This window comes from Myotis nattereri (genome assembly GCF_964212035.1).
Source record: "Myotis nattereri genome assembly, chromosome: 16".
NCBI lineage: Eukaryota > Metazoa > Chordata > Mammalia > Chiroptera > Vespertilionidae > Myotis > Myotis nattereri.
The window spans coordinates 21505368-21529988 of record NC_138091.1 but is presented as its reverse complement, the minus strand read 5'-3'; the positions used below and the strand labels follow the sequence as shown (position 1 = coordinate 21529988).

At 53.3% G+C, this 24621-nt stretch overlaps 1 protein-coding gene across 2 annotated transcripts in view; it reads left to right on the top strand.

The window, feature by feature from the left end:
* Positions 1–395: 395 nt before the first annotated feature.
* The window catches only part of SGSM2 (small G protein signaling modulator 2), a 35300-nt gene continuing 11074 nt past the window's right edge, over positions 396–24621 (top strand). The window contains exons 1-12 of one of the 2 annotated variants that reach the window (XM_081109225.1): positions 496–629; positions 4391–4466; positions 16841–17003; positions 17278–17439; positions 17966–18033; positions 18132–18277; positions 18610–18744; positions 19228–19352; positions 19757–19824; positions 20053–20213; positions 20376–20502; positions 22047–22181. In XM_081109225.1, coding sequence (XP_080965351.1) covers positions 573–629; positions 4391–4466; positions 16841–17003; positions 17278–17439; positions 17966–18033; positions 18132–18277; positions 18610–18744; positions 19228–19352; positions 19757–19824; positions 20053–20213; positions 20376–20502; positions 22047–22181 — 1423 coding nt within the window. In that variant the 5' untranslated portion in view covers positions 496–572. Of the gene's footprint in view, positions 630–4390; positions 4467–16840; positions 17004–17277; positions 17440–17965; positions 18034–18131; positions 18278–18609; positions 18745–19227; positions 19353–19756; positions 19825–20052; positions 20214–20375; positions 20503–22046; positions 22182–24621 lie in introns of both variants that reach the window. The other variant, XM_081109226.1, reaches the window with a different exon arrangement.

The window sequence follows — 24621 nt, the reverse complement described above, 5'->3', positions numbered from 1 at the left end:
TCTGGCCTTGCAGCCAGGGGACCACCGCTTCCTTTCCCGTGGCCGGACTGGAGGCGCAGGGGGCTGCCGGACTTTCCCGTCGGGAAAACGAGCCGGTAGAAATCAGGGAGTGGGCCCAGCGGGACTGAGGCCAGTTACCGCGCGAGCAACTTTCTCTTCAGCCGCCGGGTTCAGGGTGCGCCTCGCCTCCGGGGTCGCTGTGCCGGCCTGGCTGCAGGTGCTCACAATGCGGGTTCCCGCCCTGGGGACTGAAGCCGGCGCGTTGCCATGACAGCGGCCGGCGTGGCGCGCTCCCAGGCCGGCCGCCCCCGGTCTCCGAGCGCACCCCCCCCCCCCCCGCCTCCCGCCCCGGCTGTGGGAAGGGGCCGGGCCAGCTGCCTGACGTCTGTGCGGGGCTCAGAACATGGCTGCGGAGCCGAGCACCGGGCAGTGGCTGCGGCGGCGGCGGCGGGCGGGGAGCGCAGCGGACGGGGGCTCCGCTTTGCGCGTGGGGCGCTGAGCCGAGAGGCGCGGAGGCGGCGAGGGGGGTTTTGGGGGACGCTCGACGCGGCCTCTCCGCCACCCGCAGCACCATGGGCAGCGCGGAAGACGCACTCAAAGAGAAACTGCTGTGGAACGTGAAAAAGGAGGTAAAGTCGGGGCAAGGACCCCCGGGGGCTCGCGTCCCTGCCCGAGGAACCCCGTGAAGGGTCCGCGCCCACCGGCGGGCGCGGGAGCGGGCGCTGGCAGGCCCCGGGCGGGGGCGGGGTCCTGGACGAGCGGCGGCTCCCACTCCTCTCCCCGGTCTGGGGTCAGCGCCCCTTGGCCCGAGGGGCTAGGCCGGTGCCCCCGGGCTCCTTTGCTCTGCGATCCTGCAGCTCCCCGCCCTGTGACGGCAGCTGTGCCGGGAGACCGAGGTCGGGGGAGGGGTGGCGGCGATTTCTGGAAAACTGAAGCTGCCCGTGCATTGCCCGTGCGGACTCGGGAGGGGGCGGGGCCCGGCGCGGGCCTCCTAGTGAGGCTGACCGGGTGATTTGGGGACTTAGCTCCTGTTTGCCCTGTGCCCCACTCTGGTACCCTTTGGGAACTGAGTGGCAGCTGCGGGAGGGTTCGCCTCACACCTCACTGCTTCTCAATCCGTGCCCACCTCCTTACCCAGAGAAGTGGTGGGAGGGCGAGTTTGAGAATGGTTTTTAAGACTCAGATTTCCCCCCTTTTTGAGGAGTCCCCCGCCCCATGTCAGAAAAAGAATCCTTTTCTCTACTAACTAACGTCTTTTACCTTGACTCTGCTCTAAAGCCTATTTCAATTTCAGTTTGGAGGGGGGGGGTGTGCCCATATGAATGACTCACCCCCATATGAGAGCTGGAGAGCTCAAACCCGCAGAATGGATTAAAATAGATTAGGCCTCTGGAGCCATGAACAACTCTGACCTACCTCTGTGTCTGCCAGATGTGTGTGTTCCCCCGGGGGCAGGAAAACTGTCTTGTCCACTACTCTGTATTCAGGGCACACAGTAGGCACTCAATGATTGTTTGGTAACTAAATCTACTGATCTTGAAGACTGCAAGGTCTGGTGGGAATGCATACATTTTGAAATAGTCTGGACCTATCTCAGTGTGATCTTGAATAAGTTACTTAACCTCTCTGGATGTTAATTTCTTCATCTCTAAAATAGAGATAACAATATCTACCTCACCTATAAAAGTTACCGTATTGGGTTCTTTACCCCCTCCTAGAGTTTCAGGATTGGAGAAGAGTCTGGTTCTCATGAAATCCTGGAAGGCTCTCGATGGTTCTCCTGCATTATCTGGCCTGACTTTGTGCCCTAACATTTGTTCCTTTCCCTCTAATTGGCAAAGAAGTCGCTGAAGCCATCACCTTTCCAGGTGTGCACGAAGCTCCATTGTGCCCTTGCTGTGAAGTGGCCAAGAAAGAGTGTTTTTTTAGGCCAGGAGTATATCAGATCAGCACTTAAGCCCCGACTCTGTTCTCCCAAGGAAAAGAGAAATCTCAAATCTCAACGGTTATCCTCAGGAAACAAGCAGTCTAGTGACAGAGACGGATATGAACAGTATAAGCAAGAACAAAAAGTAGGCGTACCCAAACTGTGGCCAGAGGTGCTAGGATTGTTGGTGTGATTCAAATCTGGGGTTAGTCAGGGATGATAGGAAAGATTTTTGAAGAGACAATGATTCTTTTCTCAGTATTTGGAAGGCTGTCTGCAAACTCCAAGAATGATTCCTAAACAAATGCGAGACATGTCCAGAATATGTCACAGCTGTGTTACATTACCTGACAAAGATTGACCTGCTTTGAACTTTGTCCCCTTACCGTTTGAGTACTCAATTTTGAGAAATATCCTTTCTTCTCCTACCAGCAGAGACATTGTGGATAGCTGTAGGCAAGGCTGGCCTTTCACAATGAACCTCTGGTATCCAAATTCTAGGGGCATCTGTAGGTCCTCCTAACCTAAAAGTCTGCCCTGCCAGCCTGCGTCAGATGTCACATGTTTCTGAGCTGTGACATTATGCTCTGTTTAATGCAAGCAGCCTTGGTAAATAATCTAGGAAGCTTTTTTTAAGAGTATAGAGTGCAATATAAGAATATCAATGCATACAGAAATAAATAGAATAACAAGTTGCTGTTTCTCTCCCTCTCTCTCTCTCAAATCAGTTTTAAAACACTTTTAGTTAAAAAAAAATTATAGTGCAGGATTGATCTGAACCCTTTTACCTAATTGCTAACCATGAGCAAATTCAAGCGAGAAGGAGCCCCCATCTCCTTCCTCCCTGTCCCCCAGGCTTTAGAAGCTCCACCACCCTTCTCACGGTACAGTCCTAGGTGAGGGACATGGGAGCCAGGGCAGCGCCAGGACATTTCATGTCTGGTCCCAAAAGAATGGCAAACACCAGCTCTGCCAGGAGTTTACTTTATCTGGAACATTTTACAGGGGGTTTGAGGTAATCTATTCCTTTAATCTCCAGGATTCGTATCTGTCTCCTGGCCGGCAGGTTCCCCCAGGACATCAAAAGTGCTTGGCTTAAATGTTGGGAGCACCTAGAACCTCATATCCTACAGACGGGAGTGTAGATTGGTACAACCACTTTGTTGTGTGTGTATTTTTTAATATATTTTTGTTGATATCAGAGAGAAAGGGAGAGGGAGAGAGAGATAGAAACATCAATGATGAGAGAGAATCACCAATAGGCCACCTCCTGCACGCCTCCTACTGGGGATCACACCCGCAACCTGGGCATGTGCCCTGACCGGAATGGATCCTTCAGTCTGCAGGCCAACACTCTATCCCCTGAACCAAACCAGCGAGGGCATGGTACAACCACTTTGGAAACAATTTGGCAAAAAATCTAGTAAATCAGAAAACAGGCATCAGAAATTCCTTGCCTAAAAATATAAATCCAAAGACATGTCCAGAATGTTCATAGCAGCACTATTCATAACAGCCCCAAACTGCAAACTACCTAAAGCCCACTCAATTGTGGTGTGTTCACACAATGGAAAACGATCTCACAGTCACACCGGGAGCAAGAGAAACAGTCACAAAACACTGTGTACTGAGTGATTCCATCGAGGAAAAGCACAAAACCCCACAAAATTACTCTGTGATGTTAGAAGTCAGAATAGTGGGTACCCTTGAAGGGAGTGGGGACTAGAAGGAAACTTGGTAGAATGCAGGAGGGTGCTTTGGGGTGCAGGTTCTAGATCTGGATGCTGGTTTCATAGGTGAGTTCAGTTTGTGAAAATTCATCAAGAAGTATAATTATGATATTCTAGTACACCTACTACAGTACATGTTAATAAACTAAGTTGTGTGTGTGGGGGGGGGGACTTAAGTGTTTCCTTAAAAGTGTGACCATTTTCAAGGTATTTGGAAGCTTTACATGTGAGGAGGAACCCAAACATCAGGATTTTACCTAGACAGAAAGGGGCCTGGGCTTGTGAGAGTGTGGAGAGAGTGTCCCTAAGGCCTGGATGTACCTATCCCTAATCTCGGAGAAGGCAGAGAAGAGGAGGGGCGGGTTGTTTATCTGCAGCCTGTACTGAGACAGTTTGTCCCTGAAGGACAGTGCGTCTGCCCAGAAGCCCTTCTCCAGCGACGTACAGATGAGCAAACAGCATCCTATCCCTGTGTCTCACAGCAGGGTATTTCCTCCTGGGCTAGAACATCTGCGCTGATTGGTTGGTGGGTTTATGGTGTATCTTTTTCTGGTTGCCTTTCCAAAATGCTTGGAGCTGTCTGTGCTGGAGAAAGTTGGCTTTCTCACCCCTCCCATCCTGTCATCTACTCTGCAAGTGTCTGAACCCAGGCCGGAGGGCAGAGCCAAGCTATTTACTTGTCCACAGGCCTTTGACCAGAAAATAAAGGACTATACTGCCCATGTATCCACAGGTAAAGCAAATCATGGAGGAGGCTGTCACCAGGAAGTTTGTGCATGAAGATAGCAGCCACATCATTGCTCTGTGTGGTAAGTGAGTGACTGGGAGATAGTGGGAGACGGGTCTAAAACTGAAGGCACTGTCCTGGGGTCAGGGAAAGATGAGACCTCAGGTTTTATGGTTTTTAAATCTGGGGGCAAGTCAGAATCAACTCAGAAGCTCTTGCAGTCTCCTTGGGCCCCATCCCAAACCTACTGAATCAGGATCTTCAGGACCCAGAGATCTATACTTGTTTAGTCCCCTAAAACAGTAGTATTCAAACTTTAGTATACATCGGTGTCCTAAAAGACTGGTTTGGCTCAGTGGATAGACCATTGGCCTGAGGACGGAAGGGTCCCAGGTTCGATTCCGATCAAGGGTACATGCCTGGGTTGCGGGCCCCATCTTCAATGGGGGGTGTGCAGGAGGCAGATTGATGTTTCTGTCTCTCTCTCCCTCTCCCTTCCTCTCTGAAATCAATAAAAGTATATTTTTTAAAAACACCCAGATTCCTGGGCCCCAGCATTGGAGTTTCTGATTCTGGTAGGTCTGGATGGGCCTGAGAATTTGCATTTCTAACAAACTCACAGATGATGCTGCTGGTCCAAGGACCACACTTCAAGAGCCATTGTCCTAGATAATTTGGATTTGGGGACCACTGCTCTGGTTTGTCCTTAACGTTAACTTTGGGGATGCATTTGTACTTTCTGGATGCTTTCTGTGCCACAGCTACTTTCTAATTAGTCCCACCTGTGTTGCTTCAGCATCCCAAATCTCCAAGTACTTGATTGGGTGCAAAACAGCATGCGTGTGGGATCGGAGGGATAGCCAACACTATCTGTGATGGTTTATTGCAGACTTTCTCCCGCTTTAAAAGGAAGTCTGCAATAAGCCATCACTTCTTCCTCAACATGGACGCTTTTGCCTTTGTAGGAGGAAGCCTGTCTCTACACACAGCAGGGTTTTCTGGGATTTCCAGGGATTTACCCTTCCTTACAGCTCCCTTTCTGAAGGAACACAGAGCCATTTGTCTTTTCTATGTTTTTTCACTTGGCCTCTGAGATTGGTGTTAGAGGTTTGTGGAAGGGAGGTTGTGAATTCTTGAGGGGAAGGAAAGAAAGGAGCAGATAAGGGAGGGGGTGCTTTTTGACAGCAGCATGGAGAGGCCGGAAGAGCTGTCCTTCCCATCCGTCCAGCAGTAAAGACAAAGGTCCACCAGGGACCGGTTGCTGTTCTCCAGGTGGGGAAACAGCAGCACCAAGATGGGTGGCCTCTGCCACAGAGGCTTACGCGCTGTGGGGAGACAGGCAGGAAGTGAATACACACGTAAGCACATCATGCAGTAACAGGTATGATAATAGCTGTGAAGAAAAATAAAGCAGAGAGCGGTGGGAGGCTGATCGAGGAGAGGCAGCCTCTGAGTGGCAGGCTGAGGGTTCACACAAATCCTGATGCTCTGCTTACCTCTAAGTCACCTTGGTCAAGTGTCTTAACATCTGCCACCCTCAGTTTGCTCCCCTAAAAATAGGATGATGGTTCCCAGCTCAGGGAGTTTTTGTGGGACTGAGATGATGCGTGGGAATGTTCGTAGCATTGTAAGAGCTCAGACAATGCCTGTCTTTCCTTCCCCTTTGGATGTTGAGGCTGAAGCTAGGTTTGTAGGATTGGAGCTCCCACCCTCTCCCCTTTGGGCAAGTTTCCCCAGTTCTTTGAGATGATGTAATGATTCCCAGGTTTTCAGGGAGCAGTCTGATCTCACCTTTTCCTGGGTAGAACCTTTGCCAGGAGGAGAGCATGCTAGTCTTGTAATAAGTGGCTTTGAAGAATATTAGACGTCTACTCATTTCTGCTTGTGCTCTGTGCTCCCCTGACGTCAGCCACTGTCTGTCATTGTCACCAGAGGGCTCTGCTGGCAGCCCAATTTTGCATGGTTTAGTACTCAGCTTTGTCTAGAGCACCCACATCAAACACAGAAAACAAAAATTAGTACAAACAGCTTGTGCATGGGCGCCACACGTGGGTGGCCATGGAGGAGTGGGGGCAAGAAGCAGGGAGAAAAGCTATGGGCATCCCTCATTGGGCCAATTAGGGTGAAAAGAAACCGTCAGCTCCCTTCTCATCACTCTAACCCAGTACGGCTTTCGCTCTTTTCTCCGGCCTGAAGCCCAGGGCTCTCCAGCAGGTAGGGTATCAATCTCAAAAGGAATGATTTTTCTCTCAACCAGTTTCAGTTGCTAAAATAGAAAACAGATTTATGAGATAGACCCAAGTCTCCAGGGATCTAAAGTCCGCCTGTTCTGCTGGATCTCAAGAGGTGCCTTGGGTCCAGGAGTACAAACCTACTGGGTGGGCTGAGAAAGGTCAACCCAGGAAGCTGTCCAGGTACAAAGCAGCTGGCAGGGTGGGAGCTGGGCTGCACTGAACTGGACATGCTTGCCCTGTTTGAAGGAGGCGGCACAACCCAGCTCCTGCAGGCATGCCAGCCTGGGTGTGCCATGGCTTATTTGACTTTAAGAGAATCCAAAAATCTGGGATTTTATATGAAATTTCCCAATTTTTTGTAAATGCTGATAACTAATACTCCTTTTAAAAAAATTGTGTGGGCCACACAAAAAGCATCTGCAGGCCTCTGCCAGTTCGCTGCCTCTGCCTTGGGCTTAGTGCACAGTCACAGAGGGGAATGTTAGCAGGGGGGCTGCCAACAGTATAAAGCTCAGTCAGGCTGGGCACCTGAGAGCACTGAAAAAGGAATCCTCACACTGTGTCAGAGTTGGTGTATTCAGTGAGGTGAGTCTCAGTCTGGGCTCAACCAGGTTGGTTGAAAGCAGTGATCATCAACCTTTTTTTTTTCTGCCTGCAAGCTATTTGCATACAGTCACACAGTGGAATCATAATCAGGGATTCTTGGGGGGCAGGCAGAGGGGAGAATAAATACCCATTGAGGGAAAACTCCAACCGGCTGGCATTTTGGAGATTCTGACATGCCAGTTTCTTTCATCCCCTGGAAAAAATGTTCGGGAATGCATTTTCAGTCTGAAGCAGATTCAGTCTTTTACTGGGGTCTTGCTGGTCTAGCCACATCCAGAAGTCAGCTTTGTTCTGGGAGAAATGGGGGTGCAGAGAAGGTGCTGAGAGATGGGGAGCAGAGTGAAGGCTGTGCAGACTTGTCTCTGGGCAGGGAGGGCCAGGAACCTGGAGACTGGGCAGCCCTGCCCCCAGTGCGTCCTGAAGGGAGGAGACAATTATGAGTCTGAGAACCCATGGTGCCAGTCCAGGAACTTCTCTGTGGACATGGTGGAGTGCTCACATCTAGAGCTTTGGGGAGTGATGGGGCCCTGGGCCCTGTGTTCTTGGCAGAGGAGGGCAAGGCCTGGGCAAGATGAGCTTCTCTGAACTTCCTTAGAATAGAGACATTTGAACTGGAAACAGAACCTTCCTGGAGAGCCTTAGAAATGGAACTGAAGAATCCTTGAGTCAAGACCTCTGCATGCCCATGCCTTTCCTTTTCCCCGTCTCCTCCCCCACAGGCATGCACCTCCTAAACTTCAAGGATCCCCACAAGACTTGCAACCAGGGGAGCAATGGGCAGTGGCAGCTCGTCCCAGGCTAACCCCCCCAAACCTGTCGCCAAGGCCGCTTTCCTCTGACTCCTCCAGGAGCCAAAGCAGCCCCGCCCAGGCTCCCCTGTTGCCTCTGCAGTCCTCAGCCCCTGCTTGTCTCACTGTCCCCAGCTTTCATAAACACACTCTCAAAGTAAAACAAGATCAACCTGGCCCTGGGCAAACTCAGGACAGCTGCACCAGACCCCGGTTCCTTTTACCCACGGGGAGGAGTGAGACTCCCAGGACTGGCTAGAAATATGCATTTGTTCTATGTTGGCTGTGGTTTTTCCTAAACCTGCCTGTCCAGAAACTGGTCAGGCGCCGGCAGGTACAAACCGTAGGAAGGGTTCTCTGTGTGCTGTTCTCTGACCACAGAGTGTGACTGCAGTGCTGCTCTGAGGCAGCCTGCCGAACCCCCAGGCCAGAGGGTCAGGCCCTATGTGACTAGTCTCCCCGCCCCCCCCCCGCCCCCCCCCGCCTCCCCTGCGTGAAGATAGGCACAAACCTATCACTGAATGGTTTGTCAAGTCATGTCAGTTTCGCATTTGGTTTCACAATATGGTCTTTGAAACTTTTACTTTAATGTCGACGTACTGTTTATTCAAAATAATGCTTCTCGTTTTCCCGTTGGCTTATGGAACCCCTTCTGCCACTCCTTCCCCCAGAGGTCAAGCTGCTTGTGGGCAACTCAAGGTCAGGGTTAAGCAGCAAATTGTCCCAAGTTTCACCTTTGAACTTTGCATTTACAATAATCATGTATGTGCTTAAAGAGGACATACTCAGTTTAGGCATCAGTCCATGAGGACTGGTGTTTTCTCTGGACCTGCCCTCCCCTCTTGTGGGTCTGGGTTGTGTCTGCCTCCACAATACCGCAAAGATATCGTGGGTTCTGTTTCAGACCGGGCACAATAAAGCAGGTCATAACCTTTTTGCTGGTGGTGGTGGTGGTGGGGGGTCTTGCCTTCAGTTTGTAAAAAAAAAAAAATGCAACATCTGTGAAGCGTAATAAAGCAAAGTGCAATAAAACGAGGTGTGCCTATACTTCTGTTTATCTTTTTTTTTTTTTTTTTAATTCTGATTGGGCACTGAGGTTGGATGGTAACCTTTGGGAGAAGCTCCTGGCCTGGCACCATAGGTTCTCAGACTCATAATTGTCTCCTCTCCTCAGGAGGCATTGAGGGCAAGGCCCTGGCCAGGCCTGGGCAGCCCTGCCCCTCCGTCTCCAGGTTCCTGGCCCTCCTTGCGCTGATCAAAGATCTGTCAACCTGGGGGCTGCTTCAGGCTGCGGATGAGCTGTAATGGGAGACAGGGGTGGAGTCTGTGGAGCTGGGAACAATATCAGGGCTTTATTAACCAGCTCCCTGTTGCTAAGCAGCTGTCATTAGCCAGGAAGGTCGGCTGCAGGCTGCAGTGAGCTCCTCTGGGGAATGACAAGGAAATGCTAATGAGCTGGGAGAGAAGCAGGTGCTGCGGAGGGATTGCTCCCCACCTGGGGATGCTGCAGCCAGGGATATTTCAGCGCATTCTGAGATTCAGACTCCAGGCGGTGTTTAGTGGGCCTCTTTTCAGTGGAAGGGATTCCTTCTCTCTCCTTCCCACCTGCATTGAATGAACAGCTCATTCTTGGGATACCTGGCTTTTGCCTTCCCTCCAGAAATGAATGAGTAGGAAAGAAGGCCCTCTGGGGAACTGGCTCCCCTCACCTGTTTCGGGCCATGGCTGAGGGCACTTGGTGATGGTCTGTAGCTGAGACTTCGGAGTCCAACAGACCTGGATTCACACCCTGACCTGGTCACTGTGTGTGCGTGTGAGTTTTCAGCATTCTGAGCCTACCCCAGGGGGATGGTGTGAGGATTAAAGGAATGATGTTGGTAAAGTACACTGCATGGAGCCAGGTATGCAGTAGGTGCTCAATAATGTTGCTATTGCCGAAACCGGTTTGGCTCAGTGGATAGAGCGTCGGCCTGCGGACTGAAGGGTCCCGGATTCGATTCCGGTCAAGGGCATGTACCTTGGTTGCGGGCACATCCCCAGTAGGAGATGTGCAGGAGGCAGCTGATCGATGTTTCTCTCTCATTGATGTTTCTAACTCTCTGTCTCTCTCCCTTCCTCTCTGTAAAAAAATCAATAAAATATATTTTTTAAAAAAATAATGTTGCTATCATCATCACCAATGACATTTCTACTTTGTTCTTGAAAGTGATCCTACAACCTTCCCCATGAAGCCTCCTAGAACTTTCTCCAGGATTCCATCTGGCAATCTGTGTTTCTGGGAGTTTAAAGCATCTGGACAGTCAGAGAAATTGAACTCCAGGAACTCAATCGGGAAATTTAATAAGTATTACGCACATGTTTTTAGACAGTCATCTTTTAGAGATATGTACTGACATATTTATAGATAAAAGTATATGATGTCTAAAATTTACTTCAAAGTAATCTGGGGGGAAACAAAAAGTGGTTGGAATCGGTGTGACTGAAACACTGTTGGTCACAGCTTGATCATTGCTTAAGTCAGGGTGGTGGGTACATAGGGTTTGCTATATTGTCCTTGTTTGTATATGTTTGGAATCTTCCATAATGAAATAAAAAAGCAGGGATGATGAGAGGATGGGAGAAGGAAGAGAGAGAAATAGTGAACATAGGTAACTTCCCTGAGAAATTTTACATCAAGGGGAGCAGCTGAATGGTTCCATATCTGAATGGGGATATAGGGCCAAGGGAGGTGATAGTGATGGTGGTGGTGTTTTTTTTTAAGTTGGAAAAATTACAGAATGTTTATATACAAATGAAGAATGTCTCATAGGAAAACATTAAAGATACAGGAAAGAGAAGGGGTGATTGCTGGAGCCATGCCCTGGAGGGGTGAAAGAGGCGGGTACCCAGTGCACAGGTGGAAGCGATGGCCGCAGGGAGGAGCACAGACAGACCATCTGTAGGTGCAGGAGGGAGGGCCGAGGATGGGCTTGAGGCACGAGAGGAACGGCACCAGCGTCATGACCGTCTTCAGGGTGCTGGGCCGTAATCAAGGAGCCTATTGCAGCTCTGCATCTACTGCTGCCTTCGGTCACTCGCCACCCGTCAGGATGGGACCTGTTCTTCCAGTTGTAGCTGAAGCGGAGAGAGACTTGGCCATTGGCACACAGTCAAATAGCTAGTGAGGAAGGGCTTGAACCCGTATCTGTCTTGATCCAAAGTCTGCGTGCTCCCCAGGGATGGGTCTCACTGGTGAGTCTAGGGGTGGAGCCTAGAGGGGTGGGGCATTGAGGTGGAGTTGCCCCTCATGGAGACAGAGCTCGGGTCACCAAAGAGGGAATTCTGGGAGACAGTTTGTCCCTTGCCAAGCTGCGTGAGGCCAGCACTGGCCTGGTTCCCTGGGAAGCTGTTGTGAGCACTGTGTGTGCTGAGCCTGCCTGACATTCCCAGTGAGGCAAGGCAGATGGGTATGTGTGGTATGAATTTCCTTTCCTTTACCTACTTGGTTCTGGAATATCAGGGCGGTGCTTTCTTGGTTTAGGGTGTTGAATAAGGCTAAATGCTGCCTCCCAAACTGAAGCAAACAGCCAGCATCACCAGTGTAGGCTGAGAGAAAATGTACTCTAGTTACCATAGAAAGGCTCGTTCAGAGTGAGGCAGCAGTTACAAATCCCTGGGTGGAAGTACTAGCCAGGGAAGTGGGGTGGAGACAGACGGGTGATGCCTGGCTGAGGCTCTTTGCTCCTCCCACCTCATCGCTGCAGATAAACACCGACTTCCTCCATTAGCAGTTGAAGGAAGTTCCTAACTTAAAAAGAGGCCACCCATCCCACCCCTTCCCTTCTCACCCACCAAGGCTGCCCTTCTTCTGACAGTCTTGGCTCCACTATCCAAGGCATTCGGCTTTGGAAAATTCTGCTCTGAGCAGTGTCCCCAAAAACTCCAGGACCACCACCAGCCACCCGTGGCTGGCTGCTCCCCCCGGGGCGTTCCTCGCTTGGGTTTTCTATGGCAACTACAACTGAACCGCTCCGTTGCACAGATAGCAGCTGGCAGAGGTGGGGGAGCAGAGAACTCTTGCCACACCTGCTCCTCCCTTTAGGAAAGAACCCCTCCCAGCTCAGAGCCCTGGGCCCAGCCTTCATGCAATGCTGTGCTAACTCTGGGTGCTGTGTCCCTCTACTTCAGTCAACTGGCCTAGACCCTTGAAGGTCATTCAGCAAGTCGCCCTATTTTGAATTTGGGCCTGTCCAGGCCCCTTGGCTCCTGAGCGTAGCTTGAAACATAGATATGCAGGCGAAAGCCAGGGTTGTTTACGGGGACCCCTGAGCCGATTGAAGATCCTTCTCAACCACAGCTGCATTTCCTGGGCAACCATAGCTTTTGTCCATTCCTGTGGGCTCCTGAGACACCTAACTTTGTCCCAGCTCACTGAATTGTTTCTCCGGTCCCTGCCCAGCTCAGATGACCTAAGCAGAGCCCAGATGCTACTGTGGGGATGGAAAACTGAGCCAATCGGCAGACCCTGTTTGCTGAGGGAGCTGATGAAGGAAAGGGTGCCCGTGGACAGACCCAGCCTTCCTGGGTTTTGTGAGTTTTGATTCACCTCCAGGTTGGAGAGAATCACCGGCATCCTCTCATAATGGAATCTGGTATCTGGCTTGGATGGCCACCTACTCAGTTATTGTAATTATTATTTTGAGTTGGTGATCTATTGACTTGGTTCAAAAAGCAAAATTATAGAAAAGATACACAGTGAAAAGCCTCACTCTTTTCCCTGCCGCCATTCTCCCACTTCTCCGCCACCTGCAAAGTCACACACAGGTAACCACTGCCACTTTTGTTTCTTGTGTACCCTTACAGAATTTTTTATACTAATAAAAAAAATGTATTCCTTGTTCACCCCACCCTTTTTGTAATCAAGTTGTCATGCGATCAGTCATACTGCTCTGCACCTTGCTCTTGGAGACCTTTCCATTATTAGTGTCTAGAGGGCATCCTCCTTTTTCGGAGTTGTATAACGTTCTCCTCTGTGAATGTACCTGTTTATTTCACTGTTTTTTATTGATACACACGTGGATAGTTTTTATCCTCTTGCTGTTTAACTAAGTAACCTGGCAGTTACATCTGTAGACTAGATTCTTTAAAGAGGGGTTACTGGGTCAGAGTTTACCTGCAATGCTGGCAGTGCCGCCTGGCCTGCATAGGAGTGGTACCAATCAACCCTCCCTCCAGCAAGGTATGAAAAGATTCAGGAACTTCTACCTACCAATGCCTCTTCCATTCCAAATTGAGCTCTTTGGAATGATTAAATCAGGAAGTAAACGGTTTGTAGGAGGGGACCCTATCAGATATCATTAGTACTTGTGGTCTCCACCCATTTAGCATTTGTTAACCCTATAACTTCATAGACTTCAGGGACACGTCAGAGGCTGGTGAGGGAGAGGCGCAGGGCTAGTCTGGGCCTGTAGTTCCTAGCCTTTCTCTGGGAAGGTGGTACCAGACGTTTTTAGGGGAAGGAAGATGTCCATAGTGAGGTGCTAGAGTTAAAATTAGTTCCACTCCGCCCTGGCCGGTGTGGCTCCGTTGAATGTCGTCCATGCACCAAAAGGTTGCAGGTTCAAATCCTGGTAGGAGACATGCAGGAGGCAGCCAATCAATGTTTCTCTTTCTCGCTTCCTCTCAAAAAAAAAAAAAAATCAATAAAAATATTTTTAAAAATAAAATTAGTTCCACTTCTTCCCAGAGTTGCGGTTTCTTGGGCCTTGCTATCAGTGGGACAGATGACATGTAGAGAGGGTACCCTGGGCTCATCTGGCGCCATAACTCAGAAGGCCAGGGTGGGGAGATAAAAAGGGTCATGCTTGAGTCATGTCTCTGTTTCTGTTTTGATTCATTCGCCCAAACCTTTCCACCCAACTAATGACTGAAAACTGTTGATTTTTATTAGTGTGTGTTTTTCCCACATGAAATGAGCTGAATGATGTCAGGGCTGTCTCACCCCTATTCTGGTGCATCCAGAGTGGCTGTAGGTGGTTCCTGGACACACTGGAACAGGGGGTCCTGAAGCCTTTATGCCTCGGTGACCAGGGCCCAGACAGCTCAGTTAGAGGGGGATGGGCCTGGTGACTGGTGCTTTAGCTGTGATGGGTGTCTCCTGCTAGGCCCTCCACCCTGGGGGTGAGTCATGGTGGCCATCTGGGGCAGGAGGAGTAAGGCACCCAGTTCTTACTGCTTGGTGCTCTGGGCCAAGGAGGGGAGAAGAAGCACAGGCCTCTGTCTAGACTTCTCCCGGGGAGCAAGGACCGCCGGAGAGTTGGACATGGCTGCTGATGGGTCTGGAACCGCAGCTCTGAGTGTGGCAGTCACTGTATATTAAAAGAGAGAGAGTGTGTCTTTATATTTGCATCTTTGAGTTTGGAATGTCTGTTTCTGCTCAACTTAAAAATCTTAGAGCAAGGGTCTTAAACTTTTGGGTGTCAAGTACCCCTTTTAGAAGCTAAAAGCCACAGATCCTCATCCAAAATAAAAGCACTCTCCGTAACAATGCTGGAGCAATTTCAGGGGGTCACTGGAGCCCCAGAAGCCCACCCCCTAACCCTCTTAGGATAGTAGTTCTCACTTATTAGTGTTGTTATTATTACTATGATTATGTTATTATTTTGCCTACATACTGCACACAGTAACATTTTTCATTGCATGTGCCTGATTCTCTGTGGAGGGGTGAGAGGGATTTCTCCTTCCCCAGACATTGCCTGGGCGCTTTTCCTGGGTTTCACAGAAGGAAATTAGGAGCTGTAGGCTGAGAAGAGGGGGACTGGGCATGATATTTGGGCTTATCAGTATTTCCCTACTTGGAGTGATTGCAGGGGAATGCCTTCGCCTACTCCAGAGAACCCTAATGCCCGTGTTCAGAGGCTGCCTAGGAAGATGGGTGAGGCCAAGGAGGATGGGTGTGCCACTGCCTGCCATTCCCAGGCTCCCCAGCGTGGCTGCATTCTATCTCCTGGGGAAAGTGAGAAGGTTAATGACTGATTATCCCAGCCATTAGTCACATCACCAAGGCACTTGATTCCCTGCAGGATCAGTGCCACCTGCTGCCACTCTCCCTCTTCAGTGCTCTGGGCGAGGAGTGCGAGCCCAAGGAAATAGTCACCACCTTCCTACAGGTGTGGGTGGACTTGTTGCTACACCAGCCCCAGGGCCACGAGACGGGACAGAGGGGGGTCTCTCCCCTGTACACCCAGGGCCACACGAGACCTCAGGGGCAAGGGGACTAGCTATGGAAAAGAATATGTGGACACTTACGCGGAGATTCCACCACACGCCCGTACACACATCAGATGTGTAGCTATGTCTGTCTGCATGCACGTGTGAACATAGATGTAGGAACACGTGTGAAGGAGAGGCTGCGCCTGGTAAATGGTCCTCACAGCCCCAGGACAAGAGGGCTAAACAAAGCTCGTTTTTATAGGACAGCAGTGACTGCCTGTCCGTTATTACAGTGAAGGCAGAAATCAGGTGAGAACCTCTGTTTCCAGCAATTATGTCCTCAGTCTGGGTTTCTAACAACACTAGTCACAATAAATGATGGGCTTCATTTCCCCTGTTCTCTAAGAGGACAGCGTCTGCACCCAGCTCTGGGCAGGCTGTGATCCTGCCTCCAGCGCATCCTCTCTTGCCAAGTCCCAGTCCTGATAGTGAGCTGCAGAACAGGGTCTCGACAACAAGGGTGAGGAGTCAGGAACCGACAGGGACCAAGTGCCCCCTGCGTGCAAGACCTTGTGCAAGAGATTGTACATACTTCATCTCGTGTAACGTTTCATACCAGTCCTTAGAAGTATTCCTCATTCCACAGATGCTAAAACAGAGGTTCAGAGCCGAAGTCACTTACACAGGTTTCCCGGAGATGGGATGAGTGGCCCCACCAGTTTCAGACGCTGTTAGCCCGCCCTGCCTCCAGCATAGCACTGTTTTCCATCCTTGTGAAGGGAGCACCTTCTCCCACCTGTGCCTTCCTGCCCCCTGAACACACCTGGAGAAGGTGAAGGGCGCTCAGGCCACTGTGTTTCTGTGATCAGATCCCTTCCCCTTTGAGGGCTTTTCCCTCCTGGCTTGTAAAACAATTAGCTTGGCCTCAGTAACGGCCAAGTCCCCTCTTCCCCCGAATATACACACTCATATTTTTAGATTCTATTCATGGCCAGGAGAACTCCCCACTCCCCCACTCAACGCTCCTTTCCTTCCTGTGGAGTCTGTCTGCAGTCAGCAGTATCCAGATGGAGAGAGGAAGTCTACCCCCTAAAACATGAATGAATGAAGGGAAGCCCTCCCTGCATGGGAAATAGAAATCTCTCACTCTTGGCTGCGGGGCTCATCAATAATTCAGGGGCTGCTGTCGGATCTGATCTCTGCAATGGCTTCGTCAATATTTCAACTCCTTCTCCAGAACCCGTTTCTTAGCAACCACAGCATCCGTGCTTTCCAGGAGGGCTGTGTGCTGGGTGCTCCCTGCATGTCCAGCCCTGTAAGTGGGCAGGGGTGGAGCTACCCGTGCCAACTGGAACTGGCAACTTTGGTCCTCACAGCCCCAGGGCGATGCTGCACACAGGAGGCATGTACACACCCAGTGAGTGAGAGGAACGGCCTGGCATGGGGCCCTTAGGGCAGGAGCAGGTGGACAGGGAGGGGAATTTTGGAAGGAGGTCGATATATCTTCCTGGCCTGCCTAAAACTGACACCCCACGCCCTGGTCCTAGGTCAGCCTGCCCTCCCTTGGTGTGGGGAAGGGGGTGTTCTCTTTTCTGCCCCTCACCCAGGCTCAGGTACTGGTTCCCTTTGTGGCCTAGGTGCGGTGGAGGCTTGCCTCCTGCATCAGCTGAGACGCCGTGCCGCTGGCTTCCTGCGCAGTGACAAGGTGGCAGCTCTGTTCACCAAGGTGGGGAAGACGTGCCCAGTGGCTGGGGAGATTTGCCACAAGGTCCAGGAGCTGCAGCAACAAGTAGAGGGCAGGTGAGCCCTGGGCCTGTCTCTCCCCTCTCCCTCTGCTCTTACCATTTGGTATTTGCTACTTCCCAGGTTGGCTTCCTGGGCTCATTTCTTGCAGGGCCTCTCAGAACCAGCCTAAGGGTGGGCCTTGGCCACTTCCAGGCACAAGGCCTTCAACACCTCCACCTAGTCCGTCCTCTGGGTTCTCATCTTGTGGCACCAAACTGCCCTCCCAGTGCCACCAGTCTGGGGCTCAGCCCTGGGCTCTCGCATTCTTAAAGCCCACCCCTCTTTGCAGGAAGCCCTTGGTTGGTAACCAGGAGCCCCTGCGGAGACAGGGCTCTACCAGTGGGAAGGCCCCAGCCCTCAGCCCGCAGGCCTTGAAGCACATATGGGTCCGCACAGCGCTCATCGAGAAGGTGCTGGACAGGGTCGTGCAGTACCTGGTGGAGAACTGCAGGTGAATGCCCCTCCCTGGGGCCCAGCTTCAGCATCCCCCCCTCCACAGGCTTGGCTGTCCACCTTGGCCTGTGAGCATGCCCCATCTCCCCCGTAGCACCTTGAAAGCATGGGCTACACCACACACCTCACAAAGCTCAGTTCTTGTTTGTTTTTTATTGTTTTTTGTTTTTCTTTCTTTTTAAAAAAATTCTTTATTGTTGAAAGTATTACATGTGTCTCCTTTCCCTCCCCCATTGATCTCTCCCAGCCTGCTCCTGCCCCCGCCACCCCCCCCTCCAGCAAAGGCCCTCACCTCCTTACTGTCTGTGTCCATGGGTTATGCTTATATGTATGCATACAAGTCCTTCGGTTGATCTCTTAACACCCCCCACCCCCCCGCAAAGCTCAGTTCTTACGGGTTTATTTCTTCTTGGTGACTGACATGCATTTGGTGTCTGTGGGAACGTCCCTACTTGGTGAGCTTGACGCCCTGGAATGAGTCCGGGAGCCCCAGCAGCCCCCCTGTCTGTCTCTCCCGCCGGCAGCAAGTACTACGAGAAGGAGGCATTGCTGGCAGACCCCGTGTTTGGCCCCATCTTGGCCTCTCTTCTAGGTGAGGCTGAGAGCAGAGCGGCCTACACTGGGCCAGTGGGAGCGGAGGGTCAGGTGCTGAGGGGGCACCATCCGAGCGGGCTGTCCCTGTCTCCACAGTGGGACCCTGTGCTTTGGAGTACACCAAGCTCAAGACAGCCGACCACTACTGGACCGACCCTTCTGCTGATGAGCTGGTCCAGAGGCACCGTATCCGGGGTCCCCCTAATCGCCAGGACTCCCCTGCAAAGCGCCCAGCCCTAGGAGTAGGCATCCCTTCCCTACCTCTTGTGCTCATCCAAGTTATGCCCAGGGGCCTGTAGGGAGGGGCAGCTGGTCACCGTGCTCCTTGAAGAGACAGGCTGGGCCTTGGCGATGCCCCAAGGTAGTGGCCATCCCAGAAGAGCCTTTTCCCCACGCTGGCACTTAATGCCAGGAGCACACCGCTGGTTTGCGGCTAGAGAGCAGAGGGTGGCTGAGAGCAAACCAGGAGCAGGGGGACCCCTGGGGTCAGCTAGAGAGGATCTGCCTGGAAACCTAGGGTCCTCCCTCCAGGGCTGATTTCCCGGGGCTGGGGCTGAGCTGGGACTTTGTGCAGATCCGGAAGCGGCACTCGAGCGGCAGCTCGTTGGAGGACAGGCTCGCGGCCTGCGCCCGGGAGTATGTGGAATCCCTGCACCAGAACTCCAGGACGCGGCTGCTCTACGGCAAGAACAACGTGCTGGTGCAGCCGGTAGGAAAGCAGTGCTCGCCCTCATCCTCTCCCGAGGGCCCCAGGAAGGAACCTCCCAGCCACATTCATCCCTTTCTTAAGGGGCTTCACTAAAGAGAACCCTCCCCCGCCCCGCCCCGATTCACTGATTCATGCCCAGTCTTGAATGGGTGGGAGCCTGAAACGGCATCTGTTCTGGCTGAGAACCAGAGCATCGGGGATGGGAATGGCAGCCAGCAGGCAGCTTGGGTATGGCTGGCCCAGGACATACCTGCCATCCAGGAAGCTGACAGGGCGGAGCCAGTGGCACCAGGCCAACCAGGAAGAGTTTATGTCTACATCTGTGTGTGGCTCGTGCCTCCCCTGCTTCTGCCCGGCCCCATTCCAGGACCCTGGATTGGACTAGCTGGGCCTCCCCGACTCCCACCTGCAGCTCGTTTTCCATTCCTGGGAGCCTCTCAGCCCCTCATCGTCTCTATCTTCTGGTGTGTCTCCTTCCCGCAGAAGGAGGACATGGAGGCTGTCCCCGGCTACCTCTCCCTGCACCAGTCTGCAGAGAGCCTAACTCTGAAGTGGACCCCCAACCAGCTCATGAATGGGACTCTGGGGGACTCCGAGCTGGAAAAGAGGTGGGGGCTTTGGGACTCGCCGCAGGAGCCACGGAAGGGAGTGAGAGCTTGCCAGCAGGCGGGGGCATGGAGAGGCCCAGCCTGCTCCAAGAGGCAGGCTCACACCTTACCCGATGCCAAGAATTGCAGAGAGAGGCTGCCTGGAGATATTCCCAAGCTCTCTAAGATCCAGCCAGTCCTGGACATTAAGAGGTTTTCCTGAGCCAAGCTCGAGGCATCTGAGGCGGCCAGGCTCTGTGCCATGGGGGCAGCATGGAGCCCAGAGGGACAGGGCTGGCTGAGGTCACTTCTCGGCTGTGGTCTTCGCGTCTACAGGGTGGTTTCAGGGCTGTTGGGGCCAGGAAGTGAGGAAGGCAGGTTGGCTGGCCTGGCGACACAGTGACACCAGTTTGGTTCCTTTCCAGCGTTTACTGGGACTATGCCCTGGTTGTGCCCTTCAGTCAGATCGTCTGCATCCACTGCCACCAGCACAGTGAGCCTCCCTTGTCCTGGGCACAGGGGTGGGGGAAGAGAGACTGCCTTCTCCCAGTCACACACTGTGCATGGCCTGTTGAATGTCTGTCCTCACTTGGTCACCCCCACACTCTAGCCCTACTGTCCTCCTACCCAGTCTGGAGGCATGGCCAGCCGTGCTGCAGCGGTGGCTGGGAGGTCTTGGAGGCCCAGCTTTGCTCACCCATGTTCACCCCCCTCCCCCCAGAAAACGGTGGCACACTGGTACTGGTGAGCCAGGATGGCATCCAGAAGCCACCGCTGCACTTCCCGCAGGGAGGACACCTACTCTCCTTTCTGTCCTGCCTGGAGAATGGGCTTCTGCCTCGGGGACAGCTAGAGCCCCCACTCTGGACCCAGCAGGGGAAGGTACGCAGGGCTTGTGAGGCTCTGGGTGAAGGGATGTGTGAGGTGAGTTCTCTGCCCACCTCCCTTCCTGTCCCCACACAGAGTTCCTAGGAGCAGCCTTGGGTGGGACCCTGGGATGGACTCTGCCCTGCACAGGCTAACTACCCTCCTCTTCCTCCCCAGGGGAAGGTGTTCCCCAAGCTGCGGAAACGTGGCAGCGCGCGGTCCGTAGATGTGGACGAGATGGGCACAGGCTGGGCCACAGACTACGTGTTCCGGATCATTTACCCTGGTCACAGGCATGAGCACAGTGAGTGTCCCATACTTCCGCTGTGGAGAGAGAACGATGCTTCGGGGGTGGGGGAGCACAGCATCACCCAGGAGGGGCAGCAGGCAAGGTCCACTGACCAGGCCAGGTTCAGGACTTAGCCTCTCATTGGACCTTTTTCTGCAGATCATCCCCCTGAGAATTTGCTTCTCTTCTACCTGCTGTCTTTCCCTTCCCTTGTCACCCCAAGACTCTTGGCTCAACTGACCCAGGTGTCTCTACACAATATTCTCTTAGTCATCCATTCACACCCTGCCCCGGGGGTGGGGGGAAGGTGGTGAGACTAGATAGAGAGGGTGGCGGACTCTCCATTTCACCGCGGCCGCTGCCTGACCGCCACACGGTGGCCTGGGTGCGGGCCAGTGCTTCTTTGGGGATGGTGCACATTGTTCACTGACTCCACTAGAGCCAGAGCCCTCCTCACACCAGCTGCTGATGAGAGGAGCCGCAACGGGAATAGGGGTGCATCTGAAGAGGGTGAGGCTTTCAGCTGGGGGGGCTGGAGCTGAAAGTGGCTTGGCACTAGTGGGTCCTGTCCCCCTGGACATACCCCTCTGGATCCTAATAGATGTCCACCAAGCCCAGAGTTCCCCTTCTGGTCAGAGTGCTCTGCTCCCCACAGGTTTCTCCGGGCCAGACTCGCTGATCTCGGGAAGAAGGTCAGGGAATTTGCCAGCCCGGAGCATTTGCCAGACCACCTGCTTCCTAAATTTCCTAACTTGTGCCAATAAGTTGTCAACAAGTTGTCTCTGTATTAACAGACAGATTACCCAGACTGTAAACACACAGCCGCAGCACAAGGAGTCCCAACAGGCTTGAAGGGCGAAGATGTGGGGATCCCCTTCCCCGCGATGTGCCTGACTAGGAGACACATTTGCCAGAGGGTGTTTGCACACCTGGCATTTAATCTCGGCCTGTTGCTCGGCATAGGTTGTTCAGGCTGCACTTCCTCTTTTAAGCCTTGGCATTTCCCATTTCTGGTCACTTCATTTCCCTGGAGGGCAAGCCGGGTGCCAAGGCGCTGAAACCCAGCGGGTGACTCAGGCTCCTCGAGAGCAGCTCTGGGAAATCCTTGGAGGAGAAGTTGGGATTTATAGTCTGAAGGGGGAGCTTTGGGGTAATCTTCCGATTTGGCCCAGCCTGACCATGACACAAGCTGAAGGGTGCTCACGATCCTTCTGCCGACAGTCACACCCAGCCTGAGCCAGGGCCGGGAGCTCCTGAGCTGCTGGCCTGTCCCAACTGGTCCCTGTCTTTCACTACCCTGGCTCCCCCATCAGTTCTCTCTTCTCTGTTCTTCCTAGAGAGGGTCTTCTTCAAAAAGTGGAGCTCTGTAGCTGCTGCCGTCCCCCCACTTCCTTCCATGCTCTCCCCAGTAAATCAAAGGACTCTCAGGTCCCCTCTCCATCCCTGCAGGCTCAGGGTGACCCGGACTCCATTCTGCTCCCCAGGAGGACGGATCCGGTCCCTCCTGCCCCAGGACCAGGGTCCTTATGCTTTGCTCTCTCGCTGTTCTCTTTGAGCAGTCACTATTAACTACCACCACCTAGCGGCCAGCCGCGCGGCCTCGGTGGACGATGATGAGGAAGAGGAGGATAAACTACACGCGATGCTCTCAATGATCTGCTCGCGGAACCTCACAGCTCCCAATCCGATGAAAGGTTTTTATCCCTCCCTTCCTCCCTGACCTTCCCCTTCCCTCTGCCCCACCCCCTGGGCCCACCGGCCACCCACCGCAGGGGCTCGAACTGCAGTGTTGGCATTATGGGACCTGCACCCTGGGTGGTTCCCTTCCGTCAGGAGGCAGATCTGGGAGGGTAGAAGGAGGATGTGCTGCAAGAAGAGGGGACCAAGCAAAAGGCAGTTGGCTCTGGGCTCTGTGAGGAGAGGGAGGAGGTCCCGCGGTGAGAAGGCCTGATGACCTGGTTGTCCCTTGGAAACCCTGATTGGCTGTCTGAGCCCTGTTCCCACTCTTGGACAAACCCAAGACAGTGTCTTTCTTTCTCTCCTGCTGGCTGGGGAGACTGGCCTCTGGGCCCTGTGCCTCTGACTCCTAACTCAACGGAAATAGGACAGAAGTACCAGGCCTCTCCTGGGCAGAGGGAGGGGCTGGATAGCACCTGCAGACAGGAGCAACCAGGGGGTCATGTGAGGGCTGGGGCCATCCTGGCAGGAGACCCAGGGCTTTGTTTACCCAGCAGGCCTGGGTGTTCCAGCAGGCACTGCCTGGTGCTTTAGTATGAAGTCTAGAGTCTAAGTCAGGTATGTTCCACCCTCACGGACCTCAGATTGCACAGCTGCAGAGGTCCCTTCATGGATAATGACTCAGCACAGTGCTCACAGCCACTCTGTCCATTGCCCATCTTAGCACAGAGCTCGGCTGGTGGAGAGGGAACCCCACTCTCTTTCTGGAGTGTGATCATCAGCCAGGGAACCTGTGCGGGCTAAGCCAGGGTGCTCAAGGGATATTGGTTATGAAGGGCCAGCTCTCTTGGAGTTTAGGGGAACTTGCCCATCGCCGTGCCAATAGTAAGTCTCCCCATCCCTGGGCAACCAAGTCCGTGGCCTAGCGCACCCGGCCAGCTGCCCTTTACTCACCACGTGCCTGCCTTCATGTCTGTCCTCCCTCCCAGCCATTCCCGTGGGACCTGCAGGCCAGCCTGGGTGGGAACACAGGGGAGCCTCACTTGTGATGTTTCTTGCCTGCACATGGCCTGCCATCTGGTTCCTTACAAGCCTGGGCTTGGGGCTGATGCTTATTACAGGATGACTGACTTTAAACAGTGTGGGAAGGGTGAGTTAGGAGAGCCCGGGCTGGCCCTTCTTAGCCCCAGGAACTGGCTGGGGACAGGATGAGGGGGGTCCCGGCCAAGCCCCTGTCTTAGAAGACTTGGTGGTAGGAAGTCCGTTCCTGACTAGTCTTCATGCTGAGGCCTCCAGGGTCAGAGAAACCGTCAGGCCCACAGGGTGCAGAGGCCTCAGGGCCTATGTGGGCATTCTCTTGGGGAACTAGGGCCAGCCTACCCTGTATACCAATATGCAGCCCCTGGGACTCTAAGACTTGGGAAAGGGGAGGAGGCATGAGAGCAGAGTCTACAGGTGGTTGGGGAGATGGTGTGGGAGCCCCCCTCCTCCATTCCATAATGACAACACTGTTGAGTCCATCCTGCTAGCCGTTGCTTTTCAGGCCTGCGACATGCTTGACTTGTGCATGTGAATCAAGTGGCGGGTGTCCAGACCCTCCTTCCCTCCCCCTCCCCCCTTCTCCTGCTGCCTCCCCACAGAGCAGAGATGCTGTTCACTCTAATTCTGCTCCAGGCCAGGTACCTTTCACTCGGAGTCTTAGGGGCTGTGGGGTTCACCCACCCTGATTGTTTTACTTCAGACTTCCCTCAAGCTCAGAGGAGAGAGTCAGAGTCAAAGCTGACCCAGCAGCGCCCCCGCCCCGCCTGCTGCCCCTTGCCCAGTCACTCCAGAGCTCCAGCTGTCTGCACTGGGTTAATTCAGAGACGCATATTCAATGCTGGCTGGTTCAGCTCCTTCCTGGAGAATTAAGGTGAAGAGCATTGACCCAGGAGACTTGCCCTGGCTGAGCCCTGCTTTCTGGGCATGAGCTCGTTTCCCTGTGTGCCCACCCTCTGCCCTCTGCACCTGTTGCACCCACTGCCTGCCCGCCTGCTGCCTGCTGCCTGCCTGGCTGGGCCTGCTCCCACCCCAGCTCCTCTCAAGACTGGCCTCTCTCCTGCCTGCTGTAGGGGCATGAGCCAGGCTCCTGCCCCACCCCACCTGCATCTGCCCGCCCCACTTCTTCCCAGAGTCTTCGGCAAGGCCTGCAACTGCTCACTCCCAGAGCCGCAGCCCCTCCACACCAAGTACGTTCCCTTAATTTGCCTCCTGGTGGAGCTGAAGGGCCAGATCTACAAAAATCCCACCAAGGATCTGGGAAGAGATTCCCAGCCAACATGGGGCAGCCCCTGAGGGGACTGGAAGGCTCAGCTCAGCCCCTCCCACCAAGGCACCCCCAGAGCTGGAGTCTGGCTCCCGCAGAAGCCAGGCCTCCGTCTGCTCCAGACTCAGCAGGCCAGGGCCCAGGAAGAAATA